General features: G+C 44.6%; 1 protein-coding gene across 1 annotated transcript; it reads left to right on the forward strand.

The window, feature by feature from the left end:
* The first annotated feature begins 960 nt into the window (after nt 1-960).
* On the forward strand, nt 961-10,475 carry LOC109983913 (RNA-binding protein 38). The gene is made up of 4 exons (XM_020633857.3): nt 961-1,385; nt 3,451-3,574; nt 4,030-4,084; nt 8,686-10,475. Exons 1-4 carry the CDS (start codon nt 1,173-1,175, stop codon nt 9,026-9,028), a joined length of 735 nt encoding a protein of 244 aa, XP_020489513.1. The 5' UTR covers nt 961-1,172; the 3' UTR covers nt 9,029-10,475.
* Nucleotides 10,476-11,900: the final 1,425 nt, after the last annotated feature.

Raw genomic sequence — 11,900 nt, forward strand, 5'->3', positions numbered from 1 at the left:
AAAATACTCAGTCACTTGCTCCCATAGACCCCAGCAGGCTTGTATGGACAGAGAAGCAATAAGGAAACCTTTAACTTACAGGATTGAGCTGTTGCTTGGGACGCTCAGATCTTCCTTTGTAAAGCTGTTGGTAGCATGTAGGGACATATTTTTGGAACTGAAAGCAATCATGTATCTTATTGTTCTGCACACTCTCCTTTCTTCTGCATGTGCACGTGCTTTCATAAGGAAATTAAGAGAGGTGGCGTGGTGTTTCATGTGAGGAGACATTTTTCACATAATACTTAAACCAGAAAAAGACAGATTTGTAGGCCTAGTGTAGAACTTCGATATTACCTCTAAGAGTAGTACAAATGTTCATACCAACTAAAACGTATGGTAATCACTATTTTTTAAATCTAATTACCTGTTGTAAGATAAATACATTCAGATAATCATATGACAGTAACAATGTAGTGACTGGCCTGGAGTTGTATAAGGAAATGTTTAAAGTGAAGATTAAACGTAGCATGAACAAATCATAAGTGAGGCCTACTGAAAGGCTTTAAACAAAGTTAGAGCTGTCACTTCGAGCCAGCTGCAGTACAACTTTATTTATCTGTTGCTTTCTGTAAAGCATTTATGTGCACTCTAAAGATTATGAATTCAGGCCATGGTAAAATGAGCATACTTTAAACTTGAGAAAAATGAATGCTTGAAAAGGGGATTTTGAGGCGAGATAATGACTTCCTCATTACAGTAGCACACAACACCATGTGGCGGTCGGATCCGCTCTTTCTGTCCTACAGTAGTCTATTTCTTTGTGCTTGTTAAAGGACAAAAGCAGGTGCAGCGCAGAGCAGCGCCGGGGAAGGGGGGAGGGGGACCAATGGGTGGTGCTGCTGCCCAAGTTGGCACTCAGTGAGTAGGCTGATTGGTCAAACATTATGTGTGGGCGTGGACTCAGCCGTGGCGTATAAAACCTACCGGCACATTTCCTTTCGGCGTCAAAAGAAGCAACCGGTGTGGAGGAGTTTCCTCGGGTGTGAGCCGCAGTTGACATCTGGTTGCAGGATAACACGGGAGGGAAACTCCAACACAAAATAGAGCGACATAAAGTTGAGTTTTACTGATGCTGGGACCTTGTAGAAACGCTTAAGAGACATTTCAGTGTAGGCTACTCCGGCTGCCCAATGCTTCTACATCAGTTCATGAACGGAGCCCTGGACGTCATGCATCCGACCTCGCTGCAAAAAGACACAACTTTTACCAAGATCTTTGTCGGCGGGCTGCCGTACCACACGAACGATGCATCACTCAGAAAATACTTCGAGGCCTTCGGGGACATTGACGAGGCTGTTGTGATAACGGACAGACAGACCGGTAAATCCCGAGGATACGGCTTTGTGAGTACATGCAGGACAGCCATAAAACCTACAGAAATGTCAACAACTGGACCTACAGCAATCTCTCATTTACAACTTTTAAACCCTGTCGACCCCTCACTATAGACTAGCTATCTACTGTAATGATGCTACGTTGTTTATATTTCATTTCACTTGTTTTTAGTGTAGACCTGCATAAGAATTGCCTTTTGTGTGTGAGTGCCTCTCCCCCCCCCTCTCGTTTCATGGGAAGTAATATGACTAATTCATACTAGTCATTTATGTTCTGTCTGATATGTGTCAAAGGTTATTCACCCCCACTGAAGCTGACATGCATACTTGCACAGCATCTCCTTTTCTTTTTTTCCGCCTGGCTGTCAGTTATTTTAGCTTAATGAGAATGAGGGATCACACAGGTTGATGGGTAACTAAGAAGATTATATTTCAGCATATGTCAATGATGTCCAGAACCCCAAATGACCCCCCCCCCCCCCTTTACTCACCCCTGAGCAGCCCCAGCTTATGGCTTTAGAATAGTCTGTGTGTTTATGAGAGAGAGAGAGAGAAAGACAGAGAGAGAGGGAGTCTGCACTCCTAGCTTGCTTTATATGGTTATTTTGTAGCAGTGGGGTGGTTGACCTTGCACACCCGGCCCTCCATTGTCAAAGAACGGAGCATTCGGCTGTAGCACATGATTTGCATCACATCTTGGCTGCTTAGAGAAATTCCAGCATCAACCAACTGGCTCTCTCTTATACTACAAGTTCATGTTGAAGCCCCTTTCTGACTCTTATCATGTTTAGACGTAGGATGGGCCAAGCCTCATTAAATACTTTTGATGTTCATGAAACATAAACTTACTCGGGTAAGGTTGTAAAAACTGTTCCTGTTCTAGGTCAGGTAAAGATATTCCTTCTCTCTTTGACACAAAACACAGAAGCAGAACAAGAAATGCAAATATTTACGAGAACCTTGGGAAGACATATCAGCACTAATGTACTGTCGGGCCAAAGAAGGAATGGAAAACTGTGATGTGTGCGTGTTTACTTCTAAAGCCAGAATTTGAAGACAATTGCTCTCTGTGTTTACACATCAGCTCCTTAACTCTGAGGAAAGTGGTCCTGTGAGTCTAGCTGGAATCAAACGGCTGCTTATTGAGTCTTGTGTTTCAGGTTAAACAGGCTCAGGCTGCTGTGGGTGCTGCCCGGGAGGAAAAAAAAAAAAAAGGCATACATTTTCTGTTGCGTGAGGCAACCTGATAATTCTGTTTTCTGAGCGTTTCAGTTGGAAAGGTAGCTGGCAGCAGCAGGAGGGGAGGGAGGCGCCCCAAAGCTGAGCACACCTTTTTTCTAAACACACTTCAGAGGTGGATTAGTAGAACCCCCACACACACACACACACACACACACACACACAGCAGGGCTCTTTCCAGTGTAAACACTCTAGTCTCGTTCCTTCCTGTGTATTCACAACACAGGCCCTGGTTGGGGCTTTGTTCTGGATCCTTCCACTATGGAGAGGCACGCTGCTTTTAAAAACGTCCTCTTTAACAATGCAAGCCGTGGCCTACATTCACCACTCAGTCCACACGCCGAGGTGGCTGAACCCTCTGAGTTGGCAAAATGTGGCAAATCAAAACAGAAGGGCTCGTCTAATGCCAGGAGGGAGAGAGGAGGGGTGGACTAATACCGATCTCCTTAATATTTAGCTCCTAATTGGATAAGCTCCTTGTTGCTCTTCCCAGATCCATATTTCCGCACTGAGCGGAGCGGAGTGGCAGTCAAGTGGCCAGTTGCTGCTGCTGTTGGCAGTTTTCAAAGCTTCATTGTGCTTTGTTTGTAGTTTTCTTTCGTATTCAGAGACACTGAATCTTAACAGCAGAAAGCCTGGGGGGGGGGGGGGGGGGGGGGTTATGATGAGACCAAGTCCCTTTTTTATTCATTTCAAATGTTCAAGTGTTTTTTTTTTTTTATTGAGTGTTTAATTTGTAACCAGCTGGGGCGTCAAGCGAAGCACTTTGTTTGTTTCATCTGACTTAATGTTATTTCCTTTGAGACTTATTTGACGATTCTGATTTTATCCCCAGGTAACGATGACAGACAGAGGAGCTGCAGAGAGAGCATGTAAGGATCCCAACCCCATAATCGATGGCAGGAAAGCCAACGTGAACCTGGCCTACCTGGGGGCTAAACCCCGCAGCATACAGACAGGTGAGATCTACTGTGTATATGTTCAATGTGCTTCCTTCCTGCTCAGCAACCATTATGTCATCTAATATGTGTTTGTTTGTTTGGGAAGGCTGAGACATCATTCGTATGAACCATAGACTGTAAAAATAACCATTGGTTGAACTATTCTATCACCTGATGGGTTAAAAAGACACTTCACCACCATTTAGTTTACATCACAGTCTGTTTAAGTTCAGTTAGAACATCCATACCATCCACATTTGTCTGATTTATTTTAGATACAAAATGATATTTTCATTAAAAACCAGGCATGTTTTTCTGTGTCTTTTTGAGCATTTGTAAGTGTTCTCCATCCGAGGTAGGATTGAAACAGACCCTGCCTCTGTCTCTCCGTGCTCACTGTGTATTGTTCTCTGGTCCTCCTCTGTAAATGCAAATGTGTGTGTGTGTCTGACAGCCGGCCTCCTATCTTGCAGGCATATCCATCGGAGTGCAGCCCATTCACCCAGCACTCATCCAGAGGCAGTATGGGTAAGTGAGCGGGAGTGGGCGCTTGTTGTATTCTCTTGTATTTCTCTATGTGGGATGCCACCAGGCTACTAGTCCTTTGACAAACAAGGCCTCTGGAAAGTACATGTCAGTTTCTATGTCCACATGCAACTCCAGAAGTAGTCTATTAGCATATCTGAGTTCTGTAGGGCTGGGAGATGGTTCACATCTCTGTGGTAATAGAAGAGCATTCCAGAGGTGATTGTGTGACTCACTTCTTTTTTTTTTGGCCTCTGTCAGAAGCCTCTCCTCTTGTTTACCTGCCAGAGTGGGCTCTGTCACTGAGAACGCTTCCTCGAAGTGGCTGTGTTGTAGAAACAGCCTGGGTAGCGTCTAGGAGCCATGGTCTGCCGAGCAGCTAATGAGCGTTTCACTGCAGTAATGACTCTCCTCACCCCCTGCAGCTCCCTCAGATCATCCCTCAACACCATTCAGACACACAAAACCAAAGATCTGTCTGCAAGATTCAAACAACAAACGGAACTCATTTTTAAAGTACAACAAAGTGGTTATGTGTGCAGATTTGACATAAAGTGCTGTTAGAGTTACAAACTGATAAACAGTACCTGCTTTACCAACACAACAAGCATTGTTTGATTGACAGTCAGAAAAGTGATCAACATCTATTTTGATAATCAGACTTGTAAAAGTTAGTCAATGAATCCTGCGCAATCATTTAAAAAAAGATATTTCTATAAACATGACTAGGGAAACTGTAATGAGTAACCATGAATGATACATTATTTCCAGGTTAATATTCAGTGAATTACCCCCTAGTTGTCCCATACAGTTTAAGACTTCAGAGCATGTGGATATTTAGAGCTTTGTGGAAATCCCAGGGCACTCCACAGGGACATGGGTAAAATAAGAAATATTTGGTATTTTGGGATGTTGTAAGATTTACACATCATCAGCCATACTCCCCTGTAACGTCTTACTGTGTCTGAAAGAGAGACCACATGGTCCACTAGGGACATGTCCCATCATGTTCCAAGACCTTAAGAGGACATTGGAAAGTCCCTCCCTGATCTGTGCTCCTTCTACCACACTGAGCATGGATGGCATAGAAAACCCAGAGGGGTCTAAAATGTGGAGCACAGTGCTGCTTTGAGAGATTTGCCTGACAGGTGCTGGCTCATATTACAGCTCTATACACCCCCTTAATCTCCCATGACCACCACTCTAGAGACTTGGAGAGGCGCATGGAGCACCTGTCTGCCTGCCTCTGAGTTTCCTCTATATGCTGGGTGACAGACGCAGGCCTCCCTAAGATGCAGAGGGCACACACATGGCTTTTCTTTTAGACCCTCTGCCCCCCCCCCCCCCCCCCCAAGACCCTTTCCACAACATATGGTGTGAGGAAAGCATCTGAAGTAGGATTTTGAAGCAGTGTTGGGATGTAGCGTGTTACTGTGGGACTCTGGTTTGGGCTTACTGCGGCCCTGTGTGTAAAGCTGTGGTCAGCAGATGCTGTAAGGCCCAGAGGGGTCACTGAGGCCAGGACAATGTTTTGATGGGGAAGGGGGGGCGGGGAGTTTTCATTGCGCTTGCAGATTCATCTCCTCTCATGCATCACCTGCTCCACTACATCCACTTCCTCTGTGCTTCCCCCATATCACATGTTTCCCTTTTGATTGCTTTTATCACTGGTGTCCACTTAAATTTCTACCATTAAACTTGTGCCACTACCAGCTTGTCAGATAGAGACGCTGAAAACTGACACCTCTGTGACACCAAGAGGGGGGAGGGGGGGGGTTAAAGAGGAGATTGAAGGGGGAGGGTATCTAGAGTCGTATTCTGGGACTAATGCTTAATGAGGCTGTGTGCTCCCAAGGAAACGCACCTCTACAGGTGCCAAACAAAACACCCTTTGCCCTCCTGCTATCAAAGACTTTTCACAGTCCCCTCTAACAAAGAAGAAAGGAAGGAATATGAAGCCTTCTCACAGGTTATTGTGAGGTGTTGTTTAATTCCCCCCCCCCCCCACCCAGTTCAGACCCATCTGTTTTCACACTTTGTGTTGCTGTGAGTCATGTGCTGAAGGTCATTCGTGTTATCCTGTGGAAATATTTAGCTGCTCGGTGTGATATCGCCCAGGCTTTTCACATGAACTCATTAAGAGGCCTTCATGTCCATGATTACTCTGCCCTGTTTTTGTCATGTTTATGTTCATTAAGTCTTTTTCTAGTGAGCTTGCCTCTCTAGTCCAGGCCTGCCATCCGCAGAGTGGCACTATGTCAAACCCACACAGACTGGCCGTCAGCACAAAACCAGCTGACCTATGATCTTCTGGCCGTCATCCACATTCCCTTGCCACTGTCCCACAATCCACTTGGCATCTCTGTGGCCCCCGGGAGCTTGCTACCATCCCTAACTTCACTTGGTCCTCCACCATCTAAAATCTCCATCTCTGCACACATACCGAGGATAAAGTACAGGAGTGCTTTGTCTCTCCCTTTAGGCTTCTATTATTTTACATTATTTTCTATTCCACTTGTAAACTGAGATTACGACAAACTGCCCGTGGCGACACACTGCCAAGGAGAAGGCAGGCTCATTATACGTGATGCGAGTGAGAGCGCATATGCCCCACAGCATTAATGTATGGTCATGTTTGAAAGCTGTGTGTGAAACTGAATGCCTCTTTGTGAGTAGCTCAATAGCACTGAGAGGGCAGAGTGTAGATTGCGCCCATGGGTGGGGGTTGCATTCATTTGCTTATGCCTACTGGTTACATGCTGCTGCTGTCTTCTTTTATGGCTATCACTTCTTTTTTTTTTTTTTTGTCTTCACTCACCAGATGCCTTAGTGAGCCTCTGTATCTCACTTCCACACTGTAGTCTGACATTTTATCCCTATGGTGCAATAAATAATTACATGCAGCTTTTCTTTTAAACTTATGTTGTCCTCAGCTTTGTTTGTAATGTTTTATCCTAGATGGAGGTTTATTTAATTTTTTTTATTCAAAATTTGACAGATTTGCAGAAACAACTTTGAACATTGAGATTACTTCTTTCTGTACCCCTAATGCTTCCTTATTAAATCTCATATTTGTTGAATCAACAAGACCTTAATGTTAATGTTGAAAATAATCACTTCCCTCCTATTCAACCTTCTGCCATGGTTGCTCTTGTGCTGTCAGCTGACCGTGGTACCAGCAGAGGATCAGAAGATGCCCACAGTACAGGACTAGTCCAGAGGAGGGTCTAACAGACATATCTGCCCAGCCTCCTCCTCCCACCCTCAGCCAGCCCCCTCTCCAAGGTGCCAGTGATGGCTTGAGAGTGCAGTGCGGTGTGCTGTGATGGATTGGAGTGCCTTTTTTTTTTTATCTTCCCCCTTTTGTGTGATATGAACTGAAGAGGTTATTCTGATTGTGGTGTGACTCTTTCCCTATTATGGCATGGTTTGGGGTTTGCAGTGGTAATTGGTGTGTGGGTGGGTGGGTGGGTGGATGGGTGGGGAGGAGAGGATGGGGGGGTGGGGGGGTGTGAGTGTGTTGGAGAGTGTGATGACTTCCCTATCCATGCATGCTTTCATCTTTTGCTGTGTTGACCTCATGGCTGCTTCTCATTTCTGATTCATGGAGAAAAAAAAAAAACTACAATTGAAATACAAGTCCATGAAAATAATATTTTTTTTTAGTGTTGAGTGACAGCTGAATACCTTACATCAAGGTGACATTTGCTTTGACTTGATTGTCTTTATCTCCGGGTGCATGTCTTCAGAAGTTTTCTACAAAAGACGTGGAAACAACGACAAAAGCTCCTCACCAAAATATTAGTTACATCGTCCTTTAATAAAAGAAGAGGACCTTTACATCTCTGCCACAACCGTCTCTCCTTAAAGATGACAACCCCAGGAGAGATACTCCTAAAGCCCACTCCCTGTTCCTTTCCTCTGTGAATAAAGTGGCAAAGTAAAGACAGAAAGAGGAGAGACGGCAAAGTCCCCAGACCTCAACAACTCTAATCAGCTTCAGTGCTGGCCTCCTGAGTCCTGGCAGAGCCCGGCATCCAGCCCTGATGAGCTCCCCCGCCACCATTAACCCCCAAAGCTAGCATCATCACCTGTGATAGCCTGTGAACGATTTACATACCAAGTGAGAAGTAGCAGACTGCAACTTCTGTACATGCTTTCATGCAGTTCCCTTTTTCGGCTGATCGTGTGTGTGTGTGCGTGTGTGTGTGGCAGCAGCTGTTAAAACACTCTGCTGATGCCTGAGCTTGAAAACCTGTCAGTAACGGCTGACTCTATCACCCCCCCCCCCCCCCCCCCCCCCCCCCCAACTCCTCCCTGCCCTTCTACCTCAGGAGGCCCTACTTAACAGGTTTTGTAGGTTTTACTAACTGAAACAGACGGAGGGTTGCGTCACCTTCGCTGCCTAACCTTCTCTACCTCATGTCTACTTTATCTTTAATAACAGTGGATATCGACGTAAGAGCTCTCTTAAGTTCAGAACACCTACAGAGAGTTTATACTCCCAACAGGCTCGTCCCCTGGGAGAAATATAAACAATGGAAGCCAGACTCTTCAATTTCTCGGTAATAACCCCCCTGTTTGCTCTTTGTGTCTGTATGCAGGATGGCCCAGCCATACGTCTACCCACAAGCCTTTGTGCAGCCCAGCTTGGTCCTGCCCACTCAGGTGTCCAGCTCTGTCAGCAGCAGCCCCTACCTAGACTACAGCGCAGCCTACAGTCAGTACGCCCAGGCAGCCTTTGAGCAGCAGTACCCGTATGCTGCCTCCCCAGCAGGCTTCCTGGGCTACAGCTACGCCACCAGCCCCACAGCCAACGCTGGCCAAGCCACCGCCGCTACAGCTCCGGCCACCGTCCATCCCAGCCTCTCGTCCGCCACTGGACCTGGCCAAGCCTTCCTGCACTACGCCCCACAGCAGCACATCCAACCGGACCGCATGCAGTGAGCCGGGGAAGGAAGCAGAGTAGAAGGAGCGGTGCAGGAGGAGGAGGAGGAGGAGGAGGAGGAATGGGTATTGGTTTCGGACCTTTGGACAGAGGATGGCAAACACCCTATGGGGTCCCCCAGCTATATTTAGCAGGGGCGTTCAGGAAAAAGGGTGGGACTATTGCACTATGCGATCTGGATGAGCCCTTTGCTCATTGGTAAAAGGGTTCAAAGAAAATAGGGGGTGGGAAGTAGACCATTTTGGTTCAGGTGGGGAAGCTAAGCAGCATAAAGTATGTGGTCGCTTCCAAGGGCTTCCAGAAGCTGACACTTCATTTTTTATTATTATTATTTTTATTATTTCTATCGTCATTTATTATTGTATTAATGTTATTGTCAATGTTTGTTTGTATGCTATTATTATCAATGTTACAATGTTGTTGGCTCAATCAGTGGAAGTTATGTGTGTCCAAGGTACATTGAGAGGTTTGTGGGACATACGCTTTCCTCCTGCCTCCATAGTCGGGAGTTGAAGGGAACTGCTGCTTTAGGACGCTGGGGGTTCGAGTCGGAGATGGGGTTCAGGGGGAAGACAGGTTGGGTGATCTGGAGAGGCAGAAAGCGGCCTCTCTGTGGACCCTCCATCCTGCTGCCATCCCCAGTGAGGTAGAGCATTCAGTGTGAACAAACCTGCAGCTTTCAGTTCCACACAGGACAACAAAAGATTTAACCTCAATGATTTACGACTGTGGTGTCAGGACTACACATTTATTTTTTTTAGAAATTCTTTTTAATTAAAGAGGCCTTAAAAAAAAAAAAGAAACTTCTTTTTGAACATCCTGATTTTTGTGTGTGCTCTCCCCACCACAGAACCAAGTGCAGACAGTCCTACATAACTGACCTTTCAGCTGTCAGTGACTTTATCTGGCTCACTTGGGTCTTCAGAATTTCAAATGGATGTAGATAATCACATGCAGTATGTGGGCGATGGGGACCAGGAGCGCTGTGTATAGATGTTATAAGGTAGCTGACACTGGGCTCAAACACCAGTGTATTTTTTTTTTTTTTTTTTCTCACTGAGATTTTCACAAACTGTTGTGCCCGAAAGGACATTCATGTACAGCAAATGTTTTATGTCATCAAGTACATTTACAATATTTATATTTAGGTATTTATATGAGGTACTAAGCTAAAATAGCCTTTTTTTGTTACTCTGACTAGTTGTGTAACTGATGTCATTCAACCTGCAGAGACATTCCTGCAGGTTCACAGGTGTTGTATTCATTTTGTTGCCATGTCGATGGATTTGGTGCACAGCAACTTCAGTCGATACCTGTTTGTAGAATCTTTGACCGGTTGGATCAGAAATTCTAGATTTCTTTTTTCAATAAAAATGTCTTTTACAGTCCCTTCAAAGAAGCCATACGTAAAAAAAATAAAATAAAAATAAAGACTTTGTAATTGAAGATTTCTCCAGACTTTGTTTGATTTTAAAACATAAGCACAAAGATTATTTTTTTTAACACTGCTGCACAAGGAGTTTAAAACACCACCACGTAAATGATGTGTGTCTACTGTGTGTTTGTTTGCATTACAACTGTATTTACAACAATGTCAGATCCTGCTGTGAAGATACTTTGGGGTCAGAGAGTGCAGTGAAATGTGTGCGTACTTGTTATCAAAGTTGTGTGTGCTGTTAGATCCTTCACAGGGGAGAGGGGGAGAGGAGGGGGGGGGGGACTTTATCAAGCTACAACACCACCACCTGCCAGGGGTGCAGGGTGTTCCCTAAGGCCTCCATGCTTGCTATCATTCTTTTCACAAGCTGTCTGGAAGAAAAAACACATGACGTTTGTCAGAAAGTATATTTGAAGTTTCTCTCAACCAGAGTGGCAAGTAACAGTTTTTTTTTTTTGTTCACGCTGCTAAACAAGCTCAGCTAGTTCTGTTTCCCAGCAGCGTCTCTACATGTTTGTGCGTACATCAGCTACTTTACAAGATGTGTCACTTCTAAAACCCCTCAAAGGCCCCGAGACAAAAAGCAGGCAAGGTTGTGAGAAACAAAAACACATCCATTATCTCTTTTTTTTTTGTCCTCACCCAGGATGTAATTCAACCCCTCAGTAATGATCTACGATGTGGCCTTGAGTTTAATAAATGTTTTTTTGTGGTTGTTGTCTCGATTACAATCCAATTAGACCTTAATTACACCCACACCCAGCCCTTTAAGCTAGTATTAAGTGATGTTCAGTTCACATGATTGTTTTTACTCTGATGCCTGATCGCTAGATTTTGATCCAAAAACTTTAATGCTGTGCCCACAATAAAGTAACATACTCCCATGACGTTTGGAGACATTCAAGCAGCTCTGTGTTAGCAGCTCTGTGAATCATACTGAGGCACAGAAATACTTTGTGCAAATTGCGACATGTTAACAGACTCACCAAGACAAACCCCAACATGCTCCTGTTTAGCTTGAATTCATTTTGTAGCATGTTCACCGTCTTAGTTAGGCTTGTAAGCATGCTCACATTTGCTAAGAAGTACTAAAACAAATCGAACAGCTGAAGATGATGGCAATGTTATTAGTTCAGCAGATGCACAAACATATGACATGTGATATTTTCATCCGATTGGTCATGGTTTTAGCTTCTTGGAATGGTCTTTGTTTATGTGTGGTGAATGTCTGTTTAAGCTTCACTCAATTCGTTTTTTTCAAACACAAGTGTTACCCTAACCCTTAAAGACATCGTCGAGTGAGTTTCATGAGTTGACTTGAATGCATAAAGGAGGAAACCAAGTCAGTGGAAGTAAATGTGTTAAATATTCTGCCTTTTGTTTTTCAGTAATGTCAGCAAAGTATGTTTTTGTTCAGCATTTGAATTGAAACG

Source organism: Labrus bergylta, chromosome 5 (assembly GCF_963930695.1).
Source record: "Labrus bergylta chromosome 5, fLabBer1.1, whole genome shotgun sequence".
Classification (NCBI taxonomy): Eukaryota; Metazoa; Chordata; class Actinopteri; order Labriformes; family Labridae; genus Labrus; species Labrus bergylta.